This window comes from Rhinolophus ferrumequinum, chromosome 6 (assembly GCF_004115265.2).
Source record: "Rhinolophus ferrumequinum isolate MPI-CBG mRhiFer1 chromosome 6, mRhiFer1_v1.p, whole genome shotgun sequence".
Classification (NCBI taxonomy): Eukaryota; Metazoa; Chordata; class Mammalia; order Chiroptera; family Rhinolophidae; genus Rhinolophus; species Rhinolophus ferrumequinum.
The window spans coordinates 57,019,626-57,046,545 of NC_046289.1; the positions used below are offsets into that span (position 1 = coordinate 57,019,626).

The 26,920-nt window shown below is 34.8% G+C and overlaps 1 protein-coding gene across 3 annotated transcripts in view; it reads left to right on the top strand.

The window, feature by feature from the left end:
- TRPM7 (transient receptor potential cation channel subfamily M member 7) overlaps positions 1–22,687 on the top strand; it is a 104,737-nt gene extending 82,050 nt beyond the window's left edge. For 2 of the 3 annotated variants that reach the window (XM_033107279.1, XM_033107282.1), the window contains exons 28-39: positions 2,298–2,394; positions 5,112–5,182; positions 6,671–6,705; positions 8,614–8,639; positions 10,705–10,755; positions 10,833–10,898; positions 11,511–11,794; positions 11,915–11,997; positions 12,159–12,364; positions 15,084–15,135; positions 15,222–15,328; positions 21,878–22,687. In XM_033107279.1, coding sequence (XP_032963170.1) covers positions 2,298–2,394; positions 5,112–5,182; positions 6,671–6,705; positions 8,614–8,639; positions 10,705–10,755; positions 10,833–10,898; positions 11,511–11,794; positions 11,915–11,997; positions 12,159–12,364; positions 15,084–15,135; positions 15,222–15,328; positions 21,878–22,008 — 1,209 coding nt within the window. In that variant the 3' untranslated portion in view covers positions 22,009–22,687. Of the gene's footprint in view, positions 1–2,297; positions 2,395–5,111; positions 5,183–6,670; positions 6,706–8,613; positions 8,640–10,704; positions 10,756–10,832; positions 10,899–11,510; positions 11,795–11,914; positions 11,998–12,158; positions 12,365–15,083; positions 15,136–15,221; positions 15,329–21,594; positions 21,664–21,877 lie in introns of all 3 variants that reach the window. The other variant, XM_033107280.1, reaches the window with a different exon arrangement.
- The last annotated feature ends 4,233 nt before the right edge of the window (positions 22,688–26,920 follow it).

Here is a 26,920-nt window from a genome sequence, read left to right on the forward strand (position 1 = left end):
TGTACAAATAGCTTGTGTTTAAAATTATTTATTTAAGTCTAGTTTATATACAATATTATGTTTATAGTAGCACCCATTATTTACCATTTCTCTTTTCAAAAATGATTCTTCCCATACATTTTTCACTGAGTAAATACTTAATTGAGTTCAGCTCTTTCCCAGGTCCAAAAGTTTATGATAACATAACCCTGGCTCTCTAGGAAACTAGTCTAGCAGTAAAATGCTGAATATGCCAGTAACTACAATATAATGTGCAAGTCGATGTTCAATAAATGTTTGTTAAATAAATTTTTTTTTTTAAAATGTTTCTTGTTGGGGAAGGGGAACAGGACTTTACTGGGGAACAGTGTGTATTTTTCCAGGATTTTTTCCAAGTTGTTGTCCTTTCAGTCTTAGTTGTGGAGGGCGCAGCTCAGCTTCAGGTCCAGTTGCCGTTGCTAGTTGTAGGGGGCGCAGCCCACCATCCCTTGCGGGAAATCGAACTGGCAACCTTGTGGTTGAGAGCCGAACCGGCAGCCTTCGGAGTTAGCACGGAGCTCCAACCGCCTGAGCCACCAGGCCGGCCCTTAAATAGGTTTTAAAATGTATAAAAATAACTGGTGAAAAAGACATTTGCTGGCTGAAAATTAGTTTTATTTCTTCTGTTGCTTTTATAAATAACCTATAACTATTTAGAGCCTTAAGGATAATAATGTAGCCACATCAGCATAATTAAGTTTCTCCTTCCCTTAAAGAACTTTAGTCTTGGAAATGATCAACTGACAGATACAATGAAAACAAGAGTTTTCCTAAAGCCAAGGAAATGATAGTAACATAAGAGTTTCTTTGAGTAATTGTTCTTCTATGTCCATAGTTAATTGTGTAATTGCTATCAGAACATATTATTACCCTACATATAAAAGGTAGACTTGAGTGCATTTTGATGATACAAATACTGAACATTTGCATTTTTAATGCTATATATTCTGATTAAAGTATCATACTAAAATGAATAACCTAGTTTAATGTCTATTAACTAGATTTTATTAACTTGGGATTTAATTGGTGATTATGTGCAAATTGAGATGTAGATTAAGTGGGGTTCATTTTCCATATTTGACTGTAAGTTTGTATTTCTTGTCTCAAAGAGCACCAGCAAAATGAGGTAAGAAATACAGTTATGGAGTAGTCAGAGATGCCTGAATATCAGGTAAATTCTCTCTACACTATGTGGGAGTCAGAGTCAGCTTAAAATATATATTTACCTGTGGATAGTGGAAGTAGGTACAGGTTCAGTGGACTTTAAGACTATAATTTGCTTGATGTTTTCTAACCATTTTAATTCTCTAGCATACTTCTAAAGGTCTGAATTTTTCATTATATTTAATGTCTTAAAGAGAAGGAAAGAACCGCACAAATGGGTTGAGTGCATTTAGGTAGTCTTAGCTGGCACATGATGGTAAAAAGAAAAAGATGGGAAGAAGAAAGAAAAAGTAATAAAGAAGTAGAAAGAACAAACAGGTCTCTACCAAAGTTGGTTTTATAATTCTTAAAATGCAGACATTTATTCCATGTAGGGTTTTTATTGAGCAGGTTTTAACTGAAGTGGATTTTATAAGTAAACGAAGTATTTTGTGGACCTTCATAAGTTTCAATAGAGCTGTTAAAAATTGGAATTATTTAAGCTTAGTAAAATTTATCACATTCTTTATAAGTATGTGTAAATATCCTATAAGTAAATATCCTTTAATTAAAAATATGTACTCAGTATATTATTTTGCTCATTTTTTCAGTTTATTTGTGCCAGTGTAAGAAAATCCAATGTTTCTTATCTTAGTTCTTCCTTACAAAATAGTTAGCTGCTCAAGTTGAACATACATTATAATTTGGGTAATATATTTGTTCTTATTATTAGTGAAGGTAATTTTTTTAACGTTTTAATTTTGTAGTTGGGTACTTGGAGTCCTAGAATTTAAGAGATATTTGTTGATACCTTTTAGCAGTTAGTCGTAAAACTTACCAACATAGGTGAATTGATAAATATTTTATTTCCCAAGTGTCCTGTTTTCTCCCTCAATTTTTTTTTATGAACTTGTATTACTATGAAAAAGGATTCATTCAGGTGGATATATGAACAATAGCAAGTAGGGTATTTTGATGCAGCTTTTTGAGATTGATATTGAAACAGATAGTTAATTTGTAATATACCCTTTATTGTCCAGATAGAATAAAACATGTAAGCTAAATAAATCTACTTAGAATAATGATTTGAAATTCAGTTCAGTTGTTTTTAAATTGTGTATATGTACAATATGCAGGCTGATATTCCTTCTGAAACCACTTTGAAAAACCTGAGTTCTCATGCTGGATTTACCAAGTGTCACGAAACTTCTATTTCTCTTCATTCAGAACAAGGTGAGTGTTTTGACTATGTGAGTTATGTTAGCAAACATACATAGGTAAGCTTTAAATGTATTTTATGTATGTCACATCTGAGCAATGAGTGTTTTGGGAGTCATAAAATGAAGATTCTGGTCTATCATTGTTGCTATAACCTTGAACAAAACACATAATTACAACATTTTTTCACAAATTGTTTAGTCCCTAAAGGTGACATATAAAGACTTGCTTTTTACAAATCTGCTCATTTTAACTTTTATAAATGAATCGGTTGTGTTTTAGCGAATAGTGAATAAATGTATTCGCTATTTTTAAACATTTATTTGGTTAAAATAAAATATATACATACACAAACACTTTGAAAATCACTCTCCCTCTCCAACCCCACATGTAATCACTGTTATTTTTGTTTATCCTCTAGAGTTTCATGCTTATTCAGTCATATATTACAATACAGTCTTTTCTGCCTCTTTTATACAAAAGATGGCATACCATACATGTTCTGCACCTGTAAGTTTTTCCCTTAAAAATTAAATGGCCTGAGAATGTTTCCATATCATGCTTTTTTATGAGTCAGTTATATATGCACGTAAATTTATTATTACACAACTTTTCAGTTATGTGCATATTACCTTTATAAGGTTCCTTAAGAAAAGCAGCACTACCCTGTCTCTGTCACCATCATTTCCCCTTTCAATCTTTTTTGGTATACAGCAGTATCAAGTTGGGTTTATTGCAGAAGTACAAGTTGGTTTGATATTCAAATTAATGTATGATAAATTAAGGAAGAAAAATCATATGATCATCTCAATACCTGCATAAAAGGTATTTGATGAAATTCAACATCCATTCGTGATTAAAACTCTTAGCAGAGTAAGAATAGAATGGAGATTACTTACTCTGAATAAAGGTATCTATAAAAAGTTATCACAAATATTATACTTCATAATGAAATACTGAAAGCCCTAAATGGGAACAAGACAAGGATTCTGGCTGTTACTATTTCTGTTTAACATTCTAGCCAGAGAAATCAAGGAAGAAAAAGAAATGGTAGAAGAATTAGGAGAGAAGAAATAAAATTCATCAATTTCAGATAACATGGATGTTATTTGTGAAGTTAGCATGCTTATAATTTTGCATCCTCATTTTTCAGTTTTAGGTAATATCTGTTGACCTCCCACTAAAGAAGACAAGGATTGACCTCTTTATTTCCCTAGCTCTTGGTTCCCCAAAACATACACACGTATGCACACACGCCTTTGCCCTTTCCTATCAATATAATTATGCATAATTTTGGTTAGATGAACACTGGATTCTCTGCTACTTGACTAAATTTCTTCAAGGTGTTCAAATGTTATATGCTGTGTGTGTGTGTGTGTGTGTGTGTGTGTGTGTGTGTGTGTGTGTGTGTATGTGTATCCTGTCAGTTTCATCATCTTGAAAGTTTTGCCCAGAGTTTTCTAATACATTTCAATCTGGTCTTTTTGCCCTCTACACTTAAATTACAACTTTTGTTCTAAGATTTCCTTCACCTTTCATTTTGAGGTATTCCTTTATTGTATCATAAAGTTGTTAATTCTTTCTAAATTAACTTTTCTACCCCTCCTTCTTCCACCTCTGCACCCCCACTCCGGTTCAAGCCGTTGTTTCTGTCTAGTTGTGTAAAACATAGCTCCCTGGCCCATGCTGGTATTATGAGCCTTGCGCTCCCCCTGCTGAGGCAGTCGGTCGCTAATCATTGGTCGGAAGCTCACGACAGCTCTCACCAGCTGCCAGCCACTCACGATAGCCGCCGGCCACTCACGTTGGCTGCTGGCCACTCGCACTGGCCACCAGCCGCTCATGCCGGCACACAGTAGCCTGCAGCAGCACACAGCAGCCCGTAGCAGCACACAGTAGCCCATGGCAGCTGACGCCAACCTCGGGCTGCTCATGGCAGCCCAGCTCCAGGGAGAGCTGTTGTTCACAGTCTTAGCTGTAGAGGGCGCAGCTCACAGACTCTTGTGGAAATCGAACCTTGGCCTTAGGAGCTTGGCCCTCCAACCACCTGAGCCAACCTGTTGGCCTTTTTTTTTTTTTTTTTTTTTAAATAGGCTTATTGCCAAACGGTAGCATCTTAAAACCAGGGGGGGGAAATGAACTATTTTTACATTACTGTAAAATGATATGTGTATAAGATTGCTAATTGTAAATTTTTATAGCAAGAGATTGAAATCAGACCAAATATCAAAATGTAGGAGTTTGGTTAAATAAACTATTATATATTCATAGTATGAAATTCACGGTAGCATCAGAACAGAATAGAGAAGACCTCTGTATACTAATAAAGATCTCCAAGCTCATACTAGTTAAAAAATCCACAATAAAACACCCCAAAGTATATAGTATATATTATGCTACCATTTATATATCAAAAAAGAAGTAAAGAAGGGGTATGTGTACACAGACATCAACAAAATGTCCTTGGAAGGATACACAAGACATTTGGGAACAGGTTAAGAGCAAGCCTTTTTCATATTCTAGTTTGCTACTGCCTTTTCACAAAAACAACCTGAAAAATTTGAATGTCCTGTCAAGAGACCCATGGGCCTCATGTAACTCTTATGTTCTTCAGTGTTAGGGAGAGGTTAAGTTATCTTATGAAAGTTGTTCTATGCTTAGAAACACTTTTTGTTTGTTTAGTTGATATTAAAAAATAACATTAGATGTATAACCTTTTTTTTTCCTTCAAGTGAAAAGTACCAGTAGAATGCCATCTACAGAAGAAATTCATGAAGTAAATTCCAAAGCAGCTTTACTACCGGTTTGTACATTTCAATTAAAAAAATGCATGTTTTTAAATATTTATTAGAGAAGAGCTAAAAGATGGTGATATTTTGAGATTATATCAGCTTTCAAGAATTTTACCTTAGAAAACTGACATCAGTTCATTGTAGAAGTTATAGAAAAAGAGTTTCTGTAGTGAATAGTCAGGAATTTTTAAAGAAAAATTTATGCTAACGAAAGAAAGGCAGGTATCTTCACTTGAAACTGATTTTGTGAAGTCATTCCCAGCCAGGTGAGGTAATACTTGAGTTTACAGATGCTCTTTAAAAGCAGACTTGGGTATAAAGCAGAGAAATTGTTCCTTTATAGTCAAGTATCGAAATCAGTGCCCTTAGTTACGATCCCGGATTGTCAAGAACGTATTAACTTACATTCTGCTGTAAGGAGATAGATTGTATTATTAAAAATCATGTTATTAAAAAATTGCTTCAATGGGGAAAGAGGGTTAGTGAACATAGAGTTACACAGTAATGTTCCGGAAGGACTCATCTGAACCTAAGTGGGATGGTTTTGCCACAAATACATTTCCATTGAAAATGACCCCACAATGCCAAATTACAAAACTTACGGGAGTCAGTTTATACAATTAGCATTAGACCTCTAATCATTGAAGATAGAATTGGTTACAGATTATAAAGTAAATATGATTCAAGTGATTAGAGTCATAAAGAAAGTGTTAAGATTTGAAGAAAAGAAAAGATACTACTCAAAAAGACTGGCAAATTTGAAAAAAATCTGGAAATAAATAATTTCAGTGGAGGCAAAAATAACAGCAGAACAGAGAATAACTAAATTGGATCAGAGTGTAAGGTAGAATTGTAGTTAGATGGAAAATGTATTAAGCATAAAGAGCCATGGAAAATACATCTAAATTGGCCTTGAAAGAACAGACAGAATTTGAAGAGATTATATAAATAGATTAGAATTTTGCAAATTGATGAAATATATGAAGATTCAAATTCAGGAAGCATAAGTCCTAAATTTGGAAGTAAAAATAAATCCACAATCAGAAATATCATTATAAAACTGCAGAATAAAAATCATATGCACATGTATATACAGAAAAAGGCTTTAATGAAATACACTTAAGTGTGATTAGTGATTTCTCTGTTCACAGGTTGCATGATTTTAATTTTTCTCTTTATACTTTGATGTGCTTTTCTTTTGGCAAGGTCACATTTTTATAATCATAGAAACAAATTGTATTTAAAGAAAAGAAAATAGTCATCAGAAACAAAGAACTCGCTAGACTATGTTGTAGGAAATAGCAGTCAGGAAATTTTTTATTCTATTTTGTGGGATGGTCTTATGGTAGTTACACTCATTTATTATTTTTAGTTCAGTTGTATGAAATAAAGACTTCGTATTTTTCAGGCCATCATTCTTAAAAAGTACCATAGGGAAAAAAAGTGTTAAACATTTCTGCTTCTTTTAACTTTTTGTTCGTGTTTGTTTTTGACTGAAGGATTGGTTACAAGATAGACCATCGAGCAGAGAAATGTAAGTCTGCCTTTTGTTATCGTTAGCCTGTAAAGTATCATAGTTATTGAATGTTGTCTTTTTTGTTTTTTGCTCTTTGCTTCATTCCTGTAACAGTTCTTTACCTATCGATAATGATTACTTTAAGCATCTCTTGTCTTTATATAAAAGAGATTGGTGGAACATAATTTGAGTTAAAGTATACATCTAAATTTATAATTTTATATAGTTCTACTATAATTATAGTCAGACTATAATTACGACTCCACTAAAATCTTCCTTATAATGATACAATTCTTATTATTTAGTTCTGTTTTCAACTTACTCTTGAATAAATTTGTTTGAAGACCTAGTTTGACACTTTAGTTTTGCACTTGCATAACTTCTCTGCCCATCATTCTAATAAACAAACCTTACACCTGCTTTTGAAAAGCACTTTGATAATTAGAGCAGTAATACACCGCATGCATTAAAAGCCTGCTTCTAGGGAGATCCACTAGAAAGCTGATGTAGTAATCCAGAACCAAAAGTGGAAACAAAAGGCAGTCTGACAGGTAATCATCCCCAGAAAGTAAAAAATTATAGGTATAGATTAAACATAATGATAAAGAAAAATCAAAGATAATTTCTGTGTTTCCAACTTGAGAATTAGCATTTTAGGATTTCAAATGACATTTTTAAAAAAGTCGTCTTGTTTTGACATTCACTTGATATTGGAAGCATGATAAAGTTATTATCTGATACGTACTATTTGAGAAGGGAAGCCAATTTGAGGGAAATTCTTACATATTCCACAGTGTTTTCTCCATTTCTTTCTGTGCCTCAAAAATAGATGTGAATATATACAAAAGAAAATAAACCAAGTGCCACATGGATATGCAGTTGTTCAAACTTTGGGTACCCTGGCCCTAAATGGCATTTGGAACACCTATCTATAATCACACTTCTTCAGAAAAGAAAGTCTTTTAATCACCAAAACCATGGGATGTAAATACAGAATAGGTACTTAAAGTTGATTTTAATTCACCTTACGAGAACATTATCTTACAGAAAGGTGGAGTTGGTCAGCATTCTTTGGGTGCTGAGAAAAGAGTGGTTGATCAGCAGCAGACAAATGATGCTAGGGTCAACATATTCCTGTAAGAAAAGATTTATGTTATTAAGGTGAAAATCAACAGGAAATACCAGGATCAGATAGAATGTAAGAACTGGAAAAAAGACTGCAAAGATCTTCGACTCCAGAAGTCCTTTCTGGATATAGTCCTTTTAGTCCTCAGCAAGGCCACTTAGCTGTATAATAGGAGAGCTAAGCCTCTAACCCTTTTTTCTTGATTCCCATTCCAAACTCTTTTCCACTACACTTGTGTCTTTTATTTGCACTGGAATTGGTGGAATTAATAGAACCTCCACTTGGTCCCAATATACATTGTTATATAATAAATATATTCAATTTTGGAATTTTTTTCCAACATTAGAAACTGAATTTTGCAAAATGACATCTATTTTTTGTTCTCTCAGTTTTTTGCCCATCAATTCTATTGCAGTATTTTTAGACATCCATAGAGTCATTTCAGGGAATTATTATAGTATTGGAATGAGTCTCCACAAGTAGAGAAGTCATGGAATATTTTACTCTATTAGTATTGAACTATCACTTTGGCATCAGACTCCTAATAATTATGTAGGCATAAATTGGAGGTACAAGTTACTGATAAAGTGTATGCGTATGTATAATATATATACATATCCATGTGTGAATTTGACATTGGCTCAAGGGAAATGGCAAATATTCAAGCAAAAGTGAATCTAAATCTCAGAACTTTTTATTAATGTTATATTAAGTAATCATAATAACTTCATAAAATAAAAAATTATGGTAACCAAAACTAAAATTGTGACATAACTTATATTTTTTTGGTGTTTTTTTAGACCATCTGAAGAAGGAACATTAAATGGTGAGTCCATGTGGTAGATTTAATGTGAAAAAAAATGAGGATTATATATGATCATCCATTACAGCTAATATTATATTATCCTAGGTAAGAAATTTTAGACTTCATGTTTTAAAAAGTCAGGGTAGTACAAAGTTCTTCCCTCAACTATTTTCTCTTCAACACACAAACTCACCATGTGAATGATGATCTCTTTACTGTCACCCCACTCCCCTTCATTCCTGCTATCCAGCCTGTTCCTTCCCTGTTTAGTGAATGATGCTCCTTCAGTCAACTAGGTGAAGCCTGAGTGGGAGTTATTCTTGGTCCCCTTGACCTTGCAGTCACAAAGTCCTGTTGTATTTTTCTCTTAAATCTCTCTAGAATCCATCCTCCACTGTACATCCTGCTGCTGCTTTGAGTCCAGACCCTCATTTTTTTTAACCTTTTATTAAAGTATACAATATATGTACAGAATAGTGCAGATAAAAGCCTCCACCTCAATGAATTCTCAGTAAGTGAGCATACCCATATAATCAACACCCAGATCCCAAAATACAATATTGCCAATATCTCCGTTCCTTGTGTCCTCTTCTTATAACTGCTGTGCCAAAATAACGCGGTAGATTAGTTTTGCATTTGTATGTGTGACTGTATGTGTGTGTGTATAGTATAGTATAAAAACGGAATCATACAGTATGTACTATTCTGTGTCTGACTTTTTCCTGCTAACATACTTTTGTGAGATTCATCAATATTGCTGTGTATAGTGGTAGTTTGTGCATTCTCGCTACTGTACAGTATTTCCTTATGTGAATATATTAAATTCACTTACCCATTCTACTATTTGATGGGCATTTCAGTGGTTTTCAATGTGTGACTATTATAAATAATGCTGTTATAAGCATTCTTGTTCATGTTGTTTGGGAAATACATGTATTTATTTTCTGTTGGGTATATACCTAGAAGTGGAATTGCTAAGTAGTAGGGTATGCATATGTTCACATTTAGTAGTTACTGCCAAATAGGTTTCCGAAGTGATTGTGCCTGTTTGGAGTCCCTTCTACTCAACTGTTCTGGCAACAAAATTATTTTTCTGAAAGATCTGCTCTTGTCACTCCTCTGCTTTACATTTTTCCCACTGTCATTGCACAAAATCCAGTATCCTTTCTTAGCATGGCATATTTGATCCTTAATATTTTGGTATTCCTGCTTCTGTAGCTTTCCCTTCTACAGGTATGCCTACATTCTTGCTCATTAATGTGCAATCTTGATTGCATATCCAAATACTTGTAAAGAATCACTTGTATGATGACACATACCAACAGAATTAGAATAATTTGGAGTGAGATCTGGGTAGGTGTATGTTGAAAGAGCCCCACAGGTGATTTTTATACCACCGTTTAACCTCTCTTCAATCAGGAGGCATTTGGTACCCCTTCTCTATAGCGCTATAGTGTGTGTGTGTGTGTGTGTGTGTGTGTGTGTGTGTGTGTACGTACGTACATGTATTTTGTATTTATCACACAGTATTGAAACTGTTGATTAATTTCCTTCTGCAGGACAGTAAGTTCCTTTTCATTTATATTCTAGAAACTTAACACAAAGCAAATTCAATTTATTTTCCATTTTCTCACTACAGTGAAAAAGTAAAGTCCTCAATTACATTAAGAGATGGAGGGGGGGCTTTTTTGGTATGTTTCATATTCCAGAAGTTCATCTTCTCATGGTCAACAAACTAAAATGTTTACATGGCTTTAGAACCCAGCCCCCAAAGTTCTGAAACTAAAAAATATTTTTCTTTTTGAGTAGGAGGTATAGGAAGAATGCTGTTTATGATAGGAGAGTGTGAAATATGATGTGCTTTTTTCCCTTCCAGGTTTCTGAGTGCACAGTTACCACTAATCTGGCATAATGAAATAGGGTAATATGGCACATGACCAACATGTTTTATTACTTGTTTTTTCTGTTTTTGTGAAGAAAGTTTATATGAAGGAAACTTAGGACAATTATATGAGAATGTCTGGGCAAATATTTATGCGGCATCAGTACTTTTAAAAGGGTCTCATTTGTTTATTTGCCATTTTAGGTCTCGCTTCTCCATTTAAACCAGTAATGGATACAAATTACTATTACTCAGGTCAGTAATATTTTTTTTAAAATTTAATAATATTTTTAGCTTTTCAGGTTTTCATTATTTCTCTCATTTTTATGCAGCTGTGGAAAGAAATAACTTGATGAGATTATCCCAGAGCATTCCATTTACACCTGTGCCTCCAAGAGGTAAATCCAAAAAGTAAAGAAAGAAAACGGAACATAATTTATTAATACGTGATTTTTAGCTGGAATATAGAACATGGGTGGTGACAGAAAGATCACATTAGTAAATGTCAATTTCATACAAATTTTAATTAGTCTGACTAGTGTAAGAGTTAGGTATGTTTAAATAGAAAAAGGAAGCATCAGAAGTGTTGAGTTTCTCTTTTCTATATCCAGAAGCAGTGATATATTCTAATTAAGAAAAGCTCTTAATCCCTTGTCTGGTTCGAAAGCATAGATAAATCGACATCACAGAGTTTGTAGAATGGAAAGTTCTAACCTCCTGTCTAAAAGTTTAAGAATGATTAGAACTCCAGGTGCTTTCTAAAAGTTCTTCTTGAAAATGTTCACAATTTCAAAAATGCTTATCATTACTAAACATACATGACATTTAGAAATACTAAATTGATTTCTGAGCATTTGTTGTCCTTTAATTTCTTGTATAAAACTGCAAGTTGGCTTATCTGTTCTATTGCTTACTTAATATTAACCAAAGACACCTTTCAGTTTTTATTCTGCCTTGTCATTTTTAAAGAGTTATAATTTGACCTTAAAATGTATTCATTTATGTTGCAGGTGAGCCTGTCACAGTGTATCGCTTGGAAGAGAGTTCACCCAACATATTGAATAACAGCATGTCTTCTTGGTCACAGCTAGGCCTCTGTGCCAAAATAGAGTTTTTAAGTAAAGAGGAGATGGGAGGAGGTTTACGGAGAGCTGTGAAAGTACAGTGTACCTGGTCAGAACATGATATCCTCAAATCAGGGCATCTTTATATTATCAAATCTTTTCTTCCTGAGGTGGTTAACACATGGTCAAGTATTTACAAAGAAGATACGGTTCTACATCTCTGTCTCAGAGTAAGTGCTAATGAATGCATTGCAGTAGAACATTATTTGAGCTTCGTGTTTACACTTCTAAAGTATGATAAACCAAGTAAAATCTTAGTGTTGAAAAGGGTTTGTTTTTCTGCTCTGTAGGAAATTCAGCAACAGAGAGCAGCACAGAAACTCACATTTGCCTTCAACCAAATGAAGCCCAAATCCATACCATATTCTCCAAGGTAAATCTAAATTTTTCTGGGATCTTCTAGGGTTATGTGGATAGCATTCTATTTTGACCTTCATTATTGATGCTGAATATGTAATTATTCACTCATTTTAAAGATCAATTAAACTTCTATTGACAAAACTGCTAGTAATATCTATAACTGTTTTTCATAAGGTTCCTTGAAGTTTTCCTGCTGTATTGCCATTCAGCAGGACAGTGGTTTGCTGTGGAAGAATGTATGACTGGAGAATTTAGAAAATACAACAATAATAATGGTGATGAGATTATTCCAACTAATACACTGGAAGAGATCATGTTAGCCTTTAGCCACTGGACTTACGAATATACAAGAGGGGAATTACTGGTACTTGATTTGCAAGGTAAATTGATTAAAATACTGTTAAAGTGAAATTGTGCAGTAGGTTCTCACCTATTCATGTGTTGTGAATGATTTACAGAAATCTGCTAATTTATAAATAGGTAAAATCTTATGTCAGTAGAGTCTCTGTCAAAGCAAGTCACTAACTGCTATAACATAGCCATCAGGGCACTGAATATTGGAATCTGGCTATCTTAATTGTTATTTAGTTAATACAGATGTTTTGATAAGCAAAAATATTACATCCCTTATTCTACTCTTACATATATAAGGTATAGCCTTAGTCTTTTGAAAATACGAAGACCGTTTCTTTAATACAGTAATAACTATCTCTGTTGTTCCTGATGTTTATGTTATCTCTTACTGTGAGCTAAACTACCTAAATATTTAGTGGATTAAAAACAGTCATTTTATTTGCGTATAGTTCTTTGGCTCAGGAATTTGGACTGGGCCTAGTGGGGATGGCTCATCTCTGTTGTCCCCTCAGAAAGTTCAAAATAGCTCAGTACTAGTTTGCACATCTTGACTGGAGCCAAATATCTGAGGTCTCTGTATACTGATAGCTGAATTCCTCAATTCTCCACATGGCTAAATAGCTTGGGCTTCCTGATAGCATGGTAGTTTAAAGTAGCTAGATTTCTTACATGGTAGCTGGCTTCCTCCAGAGAGCAGAAACTCTTAGGACCAGGTCCAGAACTGGCCCAGATCCCTTCTTCCACATTTTAGTGGTCATTGCAAGTAATAAAGACAGACCAGATTCTAAAGGTAAGGAATACATTCCAGCACTTGGTTGGTGGAGACACATGTTACAAGGAGGGAAAACCGATCGTGGCCATCTTTGTTGAGAGTGTGTACATGTAAAAAAAGAAAAAGAAATTGTGGACTGGGATTGGGCAGATTTGCTTAGAGTAATGTCTAAGCAAATTACTTTCCTCTGACCCTGTGCAGCTTCACAGCAGAGTTAGAGGAAAGTAAAGTTGACCAAGTTGCCAGCTCTGCCTAGATGATGCTCTCACATTGTAGCTTTCATAATTTTTCCCTAAAGAGAAGCCTTAGTTTCAAATGTCAGCACAGACCAGATTTCCAACTCACATGAGAACAATTGTTTATAATGTTTATCACTTGATCTTTCATTATATAGATGCAGATATAAAGTATTTGTTGAAAAGCAAATAGTTGGTATTGATGCAGTTCAAGAAAGATAATCTGTGTAAAAATACCTATTTTTTCAGTAGTTCATCATTTTACACAAATGACTAAGTAATATATAGTGAAAATCTGATGTGTATTATTATACAGTCCAGTCCAATTAAGTAAAAAGGATCTTAAAGTATATTCTTAAATATCATTTAATTATCTCCAAACGTGTAGGCAGTGAGGCTAACCAGATTTTGTCTATACACTGTTAATTTAAAAAAGATGTCAGTTATTTTCAGTAAGCAAAGTAGTTGCAATGTTTTCTACATAGTTAATATGTTCATGGAGCCATTTTTCGTAGAAGTAGTATAGATGGTTACTACAATCAGTTAATTTAGAAAAATATAAAGGAATAAAGTGTTCTCATCTTTATTGGTTTTTTTTTTTACCTCTGAAGACAAATACACAAATACGGAGGCGCTTTTTTTCTTATTTTTAGTCATTTTGTTTTATGTTATTTTTTTCCATCTGGGATTGCGCATGTGAGTGTGTGTTTACTTGTTTTTTTCCACGTAACAATACATCACAGGCATCTTCTAGGTCAGTACTGATAAATCTGAGTTCCTCTTTTTAATAGCTGCAGGATAGTCTGTAGTATGGAGGTAGTAGCATGATTTATATCCTGTACTGAGAGACATTCACCCTATTTATAGTTTTTTGTTTTGTTTTTGATTGGGTGTTTTGTTTTTTGGCTCTTACAAACAGTGCTGCAATAAACATACTCATGTATTCCTGTTTTTATTTCCATCAAGTAGTTTCCTAAATTGGCTTAGTAAGAAGAGATGCCTACTGCCAGGTTACTTTTCCAAAAGGTTGTAGGAATTCATACTCAACACTGTGTGAGTGCCCATTTTCCCCCAATCTCTCCAGGACTGAACATTCTTAATTTTTGCCAATCTGATGAGTAGAAAGTAGTATCATGTTTTTAATTTTGGCTTTTCTTATTGTGAAATTGTAACCATTCTATTAGATGTCATCCAGTGGGTTAAATATTTATAATTATTCATATGTCAGTTGGTGTTTTTTATTTATTTATTTATATGAATGAATAGATGAGAGAGACTGGAAAGATTTAACCACACTTTTGACACCTCGGGGTAGGGCTGGAGGTAAAGGAAGATGTCCGCCATTTTATTCTTTATGCCTTTATGATTCTAATTGTTCTTTGCTAACTGAGGTGAAACAAGGGTATATTGTATAGACCTTTTACATAAGGAGATATTTGTTTGCAACCTTGGCCCTGTTGCATTAGAGGCTGGTGCCATCAGGAGCTCACACGCATACCTACCAACTCTCACATTTAACTGGTTCACATCACAGGAGTTGTGTTTGTCCCTGGTGCGGTGTTGAAGTCATAAGTCAAGTTATGAAATATCAAGAGAGAAAAACTACACTTTTGAATAATTTAACATTGTGTAACGGTCGATGCTATAAAATCTCTCATGGCTATTTTTATTATGTAGATGTCAATGTTTACATCAATTATGTAATATAAATTATTTTTCTTATGTATACATACAAAGGAGTGGGTGAAAATTTGACTGACCCATCTGTGATAAAAGCAGAAGAAAAGAGGTAATAAGTTTTAATAATTTCATTAAGACTTAATTTCACAACTTTGAATTCTACATAAACTTATTTTTTAACTACCAATTCCATAGATCCTGTGATATGGTTTTTGGCCCAGCAAATCTTGGAGAAGATGCAATAAAAAACTTTAGAGCAAAACATCACTGTAATTCTTGCTGTAGAAAGCTTAAACTTCCAGGTAAACATTTTCTTAATCAATGTAATATATAAATTGTTAGCAAAGTTGGTTACTACAATGCTTCCTTTGTAAGTCCAGAGACACAAATACACATTGTTGGTTATAAATGGATCTATGCTTTCTTGCATTACTTATAAAAATACAAAGCTCATTTATTTAATACATATTTATTATGTGTCTGCTGGATGCCAGGAATTGTGCTAGATGCTGACGATACAAAAGTGACTCAAACAAACATGGTCCCTTCCCTCAGTGCAGTTTAGTCAAATCTTGAATACTGACAAGATTAACAGGGAGTTATAGGACTGTCATAAATGCCAAGCAGAATGCTACTTAGGGAACTGACAGCTTTGCCTAAAACTGAAGGATGAAGAGACGTTCAAGTTAGCCTGGCAAAGAGTTAGGAAAAGAGTATTCCATGAAAGCCAGGACCAGAAACTGCAGATACATTCTCTCACGATCGTACCTTCATCTTTGTATTTGAAGAATTATAGGTTATTACTGAATTATATGTTATAGTATAAACCAGTGGTCTCACCCTTTGGTGTGCATCTGAATTTCCTGTGGAACTTTTAAAAATTATAGATGCCTGGGACTCCCCCTTGAGCTGTATTTTTTTTTTTTTTTAGCTGTATTTTTTAAAGTCCCTCTCATTATGACCAATAATGTAGTAGTTAAGAGCTTGGACTTGGGAGCCAGACTGCATGGCTTTAGAGAACACCTACACCATAGAGACTTTTTTTTTTGAGGATTAAATTGGTATTAAGTTAGTATTTGTGGTACTTAGAACAGTGCCACGCACATAGTAAACATGTAGATGGTACTGTTTTTTAATTTTAATTGTCCATTGTTAGTATACAGAAATACCATTGTGTTTTTATTTCCTATACTGATCTTATATCCTACAGCCTTGCTTAACTTAATTCTTTCTAGGAGGCTTTTTTTGTAAACTCCTTGGAATTTTCTGAGTAGACAATAGAGACAGTTTTGTCACTTCTTTTCCATCCTGTATGCCTTTTATTTATTTTTTCTTTACTTTTACAAGGAATTCCAATACAAAGTTAAATAGGAATAATTTGAGTAGACGTTCTTGCTTTGGTCCCAAAGGGAAAAACATTCAGTCTCTCACCATTACGATGATTTTAGCTGTAAAGGATTTTATAGATCCCTTTTTAAGTTCAGGAATTTTGCTTCTACTTATTTCTTGAAAATGCTTATCCTGAATAGATACTGAATTTTGTCAGATTTTTTTTTTTGCGTCTATTTTATACAATCATTTTTCTTCTTTAATTGGTTAACATTACATTTTTATTACATTTGTTTTTTGAAATATTGAACCAGTCTTGAATTTCCAGGATAAACTCCACTTTCTCAGTACATATGATCTTTATTTATGTATTGCTGGACTCAATTTGCTAATATTTTCTTGAGGATTTTTGCATCTATGTTCATGAAAAATATTGATCTATAGAGTTCTTCCCCCTTGTATGTCATTGTCTTGTTTTAAGATTTTATTGGGGAAGAGGAACAGGACTTTATTGGGGAACAGTGTGTACTTCCAGGACTTTTCTCCAAGTCAAGCTGTTGTCTCTTCAATTCCAGCCGTGGAGGGTGCCATCCAGCCTTAAGCCTTCGTCCTTTCAGTCCTAGTTGTGGAGGGCGCAGCTCAGCTCTAGGTCCAGCCGTCACTACTAGCTGAAGGGGGCACAGCCCACCATCCCCCGCGGGAGTCGAAACCAGCAACCTTGTGGTTGAGAGGACGCGCTCCAACCAACTGAGCCATCCGGGAGCTCAGCGGCAGGCTCAGCTTAAGGTGCCGTGTTCAATTTTAGTTGCAGGGGGCGCTGCCCACCATCTCTTGAGGGACTCGAGGAATCAAACTGGCAACCTTGTGGTTGAGAGCCCGCTCTCCAACCAACTGAGCCATCCAGGAGGCAGCCCAACCCAAGGTGCCATGTTCAATCCCAGCCGCAGGGGGTGGAGCCCACCATCCGCTGCGGGAGTCGAGGAATTGAACTGGCAACCCCGTGATTGAGATGGCCCATGCGGGAATCGAACCGGCAGCCTTCGGAGTCAGGAGCGTGGAGCGCCAATCGCCCGAGCCACCGGGCCAGCCCCATTGTCTTGTTTTGATATCAGGATAATATTAACCTTAAAAATAAGTTAGGGGGCTGGCCCGGTGGCTCAGGTGGTTAGAGCTCCATGCTCCTAACTCCGAAGGCTGCCGGTTTGATTCCCACATGGGCCAGTGGGCTCTCAACCACAAGGTTGCCAGTTCGATTCCTCGAGTCCTGCAAGGGATGGTGGGCAGCGCCCCCTGCGACTAAGAATGACACGGCACCTTGAGCTGAGCCTGCCGCTGAGCTCCCAGATGGCTCAGCTGGTTGGAGCGTGTCCTCTCAACCACAAGGTTGCCGGTTCGACTCCCGCAATGGATAGTGGGCTGCGCCCCCTGCAACTAGCAACAGGCAACTGGACCTGAAGCTGAGCTGCGCCTTCCACAACTAAGACTGAAAAGACAACAACTTGAAGCTGAACGATACCCTGCACAACTAAGATTGAAAGGACAACAACTTGACTTGGAAAAAAAGTCCTGGAAGTACACATTGTTCCCCAATAAAGTCTTGTTCCCTTTCCCCAATAAAATCTCTAAAAAAAAAATAAAATAAGTTAGAAGTGTTCACACTCTTCTGGTTTGGGGAATAGATTATATAGAATTGATATCCCCACTTTAAATGTTTGGTAGAATTGTCTAGTGAAACCATTTCAGTCTGAAGCTTTCTTTGTCAGATGATTTTTAACTGTTTATTTTTTAAAATAGATATAGGAACTGTTGAGGTTATCAGTTTCTTTTTGAGTGAGTTTTAGTAGTTTGTGTCTTTCAACAAATTGGTCCCTCTTATTTAAATTGTCAGGTTTATGGGCATAGTTACATATATTACTATCTTATTTTTTTAATGTCTGTGGGGTCTGTGGTGAGTTATCTCTTTTATTATGGTAATTTATGCTTTTTGTTTCTTGGTCAGTCTGACTAAAAGCAAACTGATTTTATTGATACTTTCAAAGCACCAGCTTTTGTTTTCATTGTTTTACTCTAAGTATTTTCATCTTCCTCCTGGCTCTGGGTTTAGTTTTTTCTCTGGTTTGTTAAGATAAAAGCTTGGATTATTGATTTGAGACCTTTTCTAAGAAAAACATTTAGTGCTATAAATCTTCCTCTAAACATTGTGTTAGCTGCATCCCATAAGTTTTGGTATGTTTTATTTTTGTTTTTATTTACTTAAAAATATTTCTTATTTCTCTTGAGATTTCTTCTTTGACCTATGGACTACTTAAAAGTGTCTTTTTCAGTTCTCAAATATTTGTAAATTTTCCAGTTATCTTTCTGTTATTGATTTCTGATTTAACTTCATTAAAATAAGAGAATATACTTTGTATGATTTTAATTAAAATTTTTTTTAACCATTTATAGTCTCTCTGGTGAACATTGCATATGCACTTGAAGACAATATTCCATTGTTGAGTGGTGTGTCTATAAATGTTAATTAAGGAAAGTTTTGATAGTGTTCAGGATTTTTTTTATATCCTTGCTGATTTTCTGTCCACTTGTTCTGTTGATTACTTAGAAAGGAGGTCTCTAAGTATAATTGTGGATTCATCTGGTTTACCTTTCAGTTTTGTTAGTTTTCATTTATTTTGAAGCTTTGTTGTTAGGCTCATACACATTTACAGTTGTTGTATCTTCTTGGTGAACTGATTCTTTTTAGCATTATATAATGCTGTGGTAATTTTCCTTGTTCTTAAGTCTCTTGTGTCTGATATTAACATAGCTACTCTAGCTATCTTTTAATTAGTGCTTTCATCAGATATCTTTTCCCAATTCTTTTTTACCTATATATATTAATTATATTTAAAGTGTTTCTTGTAAACAGCATATAGTTGGGTCCTTGGTTTAATTTGTTTTTTTAATCTGACAGTTTCCATCTTTAATTGGTGTTTTAGACCCTTTACATTTTTTTTTTCAGATTAGACCCTTTACATTTAATGTAATTATCGATACAATTAGATTTACATCTGCTGTTTTATCATTTTCTGATTGATGTCTCTGGATTGTTTATAAGTGGGGGGTTCCCCCTCTCTGTTTTAGTATTCTATTTTATCTTTGCTTAGTTTTTTTAATGGCTCCTCTTTAGTTATCTAAAGATGTGTGTATTTTGCCTTCATTCCTGTAGGATGTTTTCACTGATCTAGAATTTTAGATTGACACTTCTTTTTAAGCACATAAAAAATATTCTGTTGTCTTCTGGCCTCTTACTATTTCTGATGAAAACTCCACCGTCATTTGAATTGTTGTTTCCCTATATGTTATGTGTCATTATAATCTAGCCCCTTTTGAGATTTATTCTTTATCTTTTGTATTCAACATTTTGATTCTAATATTTCTAGTTGTGGCTTTCTATGATTTATTTAGTTTCAGGTTTATTTAGCTTCTTGAATTTGTATATTTGTGACATATTAAATTTGGGGAGCTTTTATTTCTTCAAATATTTGTTCTGCATCAATCTCTTTTCATCTTTTTCTGGGCTCCCATAATGAGAAAATTAGACCTTTGATACTGTCCCCCAGAATCTTGAGACTCTGATTAACCCATGGTTACACTATTAGTTAGCAACATTATCAGGGTATGATTTATATTGTCTTTCTCCGTTGTTCTTTGTGTACAATGCCTCTACAGATTAGTTTGCATTCCCTAAGGCCATACTGTCATAGTCTTGAATTCAAAATTTATCAAAAATTATTCATGCAGTAGCAAATACTCATAAGTATTTGGGTTATTGAATATAGACTGTTAAATTAAAATAAAAGTTTGTATTCTGCATGTCAGTTCTATTTTATATGGAGATAAAAGTATAAGGGTAAATGCATGAATATGGTTAATTTATAAATTTGATATTACTGCATTGTTTTCCAATTCTGCAACTATTCTCACTGTATACATAGCTCCTTTAGTGATTTCATCCTATCCCATATATGTAAATGCAGTCTACATACTGATAGTGCCAAACTAACTGAAGCCTTAACGTGTTCGCTGAGCTCCTGTTTTTATATTCAGTTTCCTACATTTCTACTTGGATAACCTAAAGCATCTTTATTAATAGTATGTTCATTCCAGGACTTTTGACTTTTATTTTCCACCCTTATTCAAAAAACTTTGCTTTCCCATCTCATTAATGGTTACACAATTGCCCAGGCTCAAAACCTAAAAGCTAGCCAATTCCTTTTTTTTCCCTCTAACCTTTCGGAACCAATCTGTCAGATTCTGTCTACTCTTAATTCTGAAATCCTAGAATTCATTGATTTCTCTTTACCTACACTGCCATCATTTTGTTTCCTGGATTCTTACCAATTGCCCCCTCATAAGACTTCACATGATAATCAGAATAGTCATTTAAAACAAACCGGACTTTTCTCTCTTAAGACTGCTTAAAACCTTCCAGTGCACTTTCATTGTCATCTGTACTCCTTTGCCATAAATCGGGGTCAGCAACCTTTTCTGTAAAAGACAAGGTAGCAAATATTTTAGGCTTTGTGTGCTGTATGGCTTTGTCACAGGCTACCTACCTCTACCATTGTAGTGCAGAAATAGGCATAGAGATTCTATAAACAAATGATCGTGGCTTCATTCCAATACAACTATTAATAAAAACAGCTGAGCAGACTAGTTTGATAACCTTTGGCCATTAAGTACTGTTTGACCTCGTTTTCTACTAGTCTTCCCCTCATTCACTGTATGGAATACTACACTATCTTCATGCCAGTCTTTTTTTGGCAGGGGGAATAGTGTGTTTTTCCAGGGTCCATCAGCTCCAAGTCATTGTCCTTCAATCTAGTTGAGGAGGGCTCAGCTCACTGGCACATGTGGGAATCGAACTGGCAACCCTGTTGTTCAGAGATTGAGCTCTAAGCTCTAATCTGGCCGCCCCACTTTGTGCCATTCTTAGAACACATCAAGTCCGTTTCATGCTTATAGTCTGCAGTTAACTTTCCCTCTGCCTAGAATACCCCTCCTAGAGCTTTAATAGGTCACTTCTCAGTATTCAGGTCTTTACTCAAATGTTTACTCCTATGGCATTTGTGTACAGCTCTGTCTAAAAGAATCACCTTATGTCATCTCTCATTTGGCCCTCATCCCATTGTTTTCTTCAAAGCACTGTTACTACTTAATAATTCTGTCATTTTTCTATTTGTTTTTCTTCACCCCCTAGAATATAAGCTTCATGAGAGCATGGACCTTTTCTGCCTTGTTCATTGTTATGTTTCCACACTTATGTGAGGTAATGACTCATAGTGAGAGCATAATTATCTCACGGAAGAATGACTGATTTCATTTTTATGTGTGTAAATTTTGTGACTTGAATTTATAACAACCTAGTAGAAAATGGATCTGGCATGTTTAGAGGAAAATTGATGTAGAAATGTTCTTAATTTTCCATTTCTAAGAAATACTGACTTTTTTTTCTCTTTTTTTTGTCGCAATGGTGAATATAGACCTGAAGAGGAATGACTATACACCTGATAAAATTATATTTCCTCAGGATGAGCCTTCTGATTTGACTCTTCAGCCTGGAAGTTCCACCAAAGAATCAGAATCAACTAATTCTATTCGTCTGATGTTATAACTGAATCATTGGTTTTGTCTACACCTCACAACAATGTTACTGTGTCACTTTTCCTTTATGAGGAAATTGTTTGGTAATATGGAAAAGTATGTGCAAATTGAATATACTGACTCTGGCACAGTTAAAAAGGTCAATATTTTTTTGACCTGATGAAACTAATCAGTCAGGAACTCCCTATAGGATACAGCTAGCAGCTGTTAAAATTTAAAGGTAAAGAAAAATTAGTATTTATAACGTTTTAAAGGGCTCTTTTCAGCAGAGGATTTCATTTGACTTTGTTCTGATGAGGGTGACAACCTCTCTCATGTGGTGCAATACCATTAACCAAAGTTGTGTGTCCGTGCAGGTGTTACTGGCAACTGGTTTACTGCCATTCAGCTAGCGAAATGAAGAAATCACCCAGCCTTTTGGTTAAATAGCAGTCAGACATCTTCCTCAGTATGTTTTAGTGTGTTCAGTGATGACGTCATTTAGTTCCTGGCTAGATGCTTGTTGGCCACAGGAAAGGTGGTGACTTGTTATTTCTAGATCCACAGGGATATAAGAAAAGCCTGAGCTAAAAATCATTTTCTAAGAGGGACTTTATGAATCAGGGTTAGGCTCCATATTTAAAGATAGAGCCAGTTTTTTGTTAAATAGAGCCCAAATTGTGCAAAAGTGTTAGCATTTTTTTTTTTTTTTTAAAAAAAACACATTTTTTTATCAAGTCATTGTTAAGTAGAAAAAAGCCATGGTAGACTGGTATAACCTAAATATATCAAAGGAGCAACTTAACCCATTGTTTAAGAGAAGTTACCTTGTGAGAAAAGTTCAAGTACTTTTTTCCTATCTGTATCTGTCATGACAACCTGGAAGTTACATACTTCTCCAAAGATTTTATTGACCAGTATATCAAATCAGGGTGTAAACATGAACTCTCGCATCTATTTAAAATTGTGTAGGAACATCTGAACATGAATTTTGTTTGTGGTACTTATTTAAGAAATTGAGTTGGATTATCATGTCGGGAGATTGCAATGCAACTTTCATGTCAATAAAATGTAATTTAATTGCCCCAGATATTGTTGAATACTCAACAACAAGAAACGCTTTTCATCTGACTAAAGTTTTATGCTTTGATTTTTTTTCTTTTTTTCTTTTTTTTTTTCCCCTTTTTGTTTGTTTCCTAGGTACTACTTTTAATTTTTATTTGGGGGGAGCAGTGTAAATCTTATTTGTATTCAGTAGTGTATCTCATAGATACAGACGAGGCAAGAAGAGATAAGCTGTTTAAATAATGTTTAATAATGATGGGGGGAGAAAGAAAAATGTATTAAAGATATTATACTATATACATTTTGTATATCATTAAATCTTTAAAAGAAATTAAATAAATTTATTCTTGTTTACAGATGTTTAGTGAGTTTTAATCATTCTGGAAAATTATCTGGTATTTTCAGAGTGTTAATTTGTTTTCAGAATATTTTTTTTTTTAATGAATCATTTGTACACCTATGCTTTTTGATCCCATCTTGTACAATGTTTTAAGTGGTCTTGGTTTCCTACTGTCTTTTTTTTAAATCTGCTTCCTGTTATGGCAGAAAATGGGGATATGGGTTATTGATGTTTAATTTTATGTCGGTTATTTTTACAGGATAATAATAGCGACTATTTAGTACTTAATATATGCAGGCATTATTCTTAAATACTTTACATGTATTAACCCATTTAATCCTCATAACAATCCCATGAAATAGGTGTTACTATTATCCTCTTTTGCCAATTAGGAAATCAAGGCATTAGGTAAAGGAACTTTCCTAAGATTCTTATTAGTAAATAGCACTAGGATTCAAACCCAGGCTGACTGGCTTTCATTTATGTTCTTAAGCCCCATGCTATACTGACTTACAGGCATGACCACTGATGGTTTCTGTACCACTTCCTGGTCACTTTCTGAAACAAATCTTCATTGCCTTTTTTGGTTAATTCTAGAAATTAACAGTTTACCTGAAAATCACATTTTTTTTTTATCCCAAAGATGTGTTGTCTTTCTTTAGATTGCTGAAGTTCATCATTATTACTCTATGGTCTGAAAGTGTTATTTGCTTAATCCCTTTAACATTTTCTTCTCAGTCTCATCCTACTGAGAACATAACTCCCACCTCCTTACCGGATTACTTTTTTCAAAAAAAGATTTTTATTAAAAAATATAGCTAACATACAAAATGTGTGTTTCAGGTATACACCATGGGTATCTACTCATATACCTAAAGAAGTCAACACCACGATAAGTCCAGCAACCATCTGACACCATACTATGCTATCATAACATTTGACTATATTCCCCATGCTGTATATTATATCCCCATGACTTAGTTTTATACCTGAAAATTGGGACCTCTTACTGCTCTTCACCTTTCCTCCTGTTTTTAAAATTTCCAATTAAAGTTGGCATTCAGTATTTTATATTTATTTCAGGTGTACAGCATAGTGGTTAGATATTTGTGTAATTTAAGAAGTGATCCCTCGAGTAGTCTAGTACTTACCTGGCACTATATAATTACCATATCATTGACTATATTCCCTATGCCTTATTTTACATCCCCATGACTGTTTTGTAACTACCAATTTGTACTTCTTAATCACTTCACCTTTGTCACCCTGCCCAGCAACCCCTCCCATCTATAACCCCAAAAAATCTAGGACCCATCTGACATCATATATAGTTACTACAATGTTATTGACTATATTCCTTACGATACGTCCCCAGGACTACTGTGTAACAACCAATTTGTATTTCTTAATGCCTCATACTTTTTCACCCACCCTCTCAACCCCCCTCCCATCTGGCAACCATCAAAATGTTCTCTATCTATGAGTTTGTTTCTGTTTTGTGTGTTCATTTTGTTTTTCAGAGTCCACATATAAGTGAAATCACATTGCATATGTTTTTCTCTGTCTGACCTACTTCACTCAGCACAATACTCTCCAAGTCCATCCATGCTGCTGCGGATGGCGAGAACCCATTCCCTTCCATGGCCCAGCAAGTGTGTTGCTTTCATAGGTACTGTCTGTCTTTAGCCCACTAGACTGGACACTGCACAGAGGAATTAGGATTTTTCACTACTGTAACACCAAACACCTTGCATAGTCCATGGTTTGTGATGGGTAGCATAAATTTAAAAAATGAATTTTTCATAAATGTTTTTCCACAATACCAAACTCTCTTGAGTAAAACAGATCACAGTGATATAGTCCTGTGTGCTCAAGTAGACAGTCAAGGCAAGAGTACCCAATAAATAGGTGTTCATCACTTAGAAGAGAGATCAAGTAATTATTTGCAGAAAAGGATGCACCAATGGGCAAGGATGTTGTGATCTTCATTGACCGTATCTGTTCTGATTGTTTCCTAGCTAGGTTTCACACAAGGCATCTGTATTTGAGGAACCCAGAACCTCAGACCTGTCACAACTAGCACTTAAATGTATTGGGGTGAAACCTCTCCACCACTACCATGTGTCTCTCAAAACTAGATTGTTATCAACTAAGAGCTGTCTTATTTATTTATTTATTTATTTTTGTATTTTCCTTAGTGCCTTGCTGGAGTTTGTAACATAGAATACATGTGCTCAATAAATACATGTTGAAGAAGTACCACAGAATATTACCAATATTAGATGATCTGTGAGCTTTTTCTTAGGAAAAATCCCAAGCTAAGGTTCTGATCCTCTCTGGAATATATTTCCTTCTTCTAGGCTCTTCAGAAATCCCTCAAGCAGAGTTTGTTTCTGGGGGTCTATGATTTCACCTTGGTGATCTTGGGCCAGGAGGGTTTTCTTCAGAGAAGCTACATAGTCCAGCTTTCAGTAAACAGCACCAGACATACAGGGACTTTTTCTCATGCGCTGCTCCACCCCACATTTAGCTCTATCCTTTACAGTCATGGACCGCATAACAATATTTGGTTGATGACAACTGCATATACCAGGGTGATCCCATAGATAATAATGGAGCCAAAGAATTCCTGTCAAAATGCATTACTCACGTGGTGATGCATGTATAGCAAACTTGTACTGCCACTCGTATAAAAGTATAGCACACACAATTATAGTACATAATACTTTATAAAAACTTGCTGCTTTATGTATTTACTGTATTTTTAATCAGAGTGTCCTCTTTCTACTCACAAGAAAAAAGTTTGCTATAAAACAGTATGTCACTAGCAGCAACCTCATACCTTTCCTGTTTACTATGGCTCTTGATTTGTCATTTTCTCTTGTGTTTAGTCTCATGTTGTTTTGTACAGTAAGATACTGTACAGGTTTGTAGCCTAGGAGCAACAGACTATTACCAAATAGCCTAGGTGTGTAGTCGTCTGTACCACATAGGTTTGTGTAAGTGCACTCTGTGATGTTTGCACAATGATGAAATCGTGATCCATATTCCCATTGTTACGGGATTCACGACTTTACTTGGTTTTTCCTTGGAATTTCTGTGCAATCCTGCATTATGAAACTTTAATTTTAACTATAAGTGTCTCAGTATATGTTTCTAAAATACAAGAACTATGATATCCTTACGTCTAAAAAATTAAGTTCCTTAATATCATCAGATAATGTAATTATTCTCAAACAAAAATTTTTTGCAATTTGCTTGAGTCAGGACCCAGATAAGATACATTGCTACTTGATTTGTCTTTAAAGTCTCTTAATATATAAATTTCTTCTCCCATCTTTTTTTTTTTAATTTATTTTTTGAAGAACCAGCTTATTCTAAGAAGTTTCCCGCATTCAGGATTTTGCTGATTATTTCCATTAGGTGTCATGTTACATTGTTACATCTTTCTTTTTCCTGTATATGCCATAAATTAATTGTTAGGTGTGGAGGCTTGGTCAGAATTCAAGATTATATTTCTGACAAGAATGCTTCATTG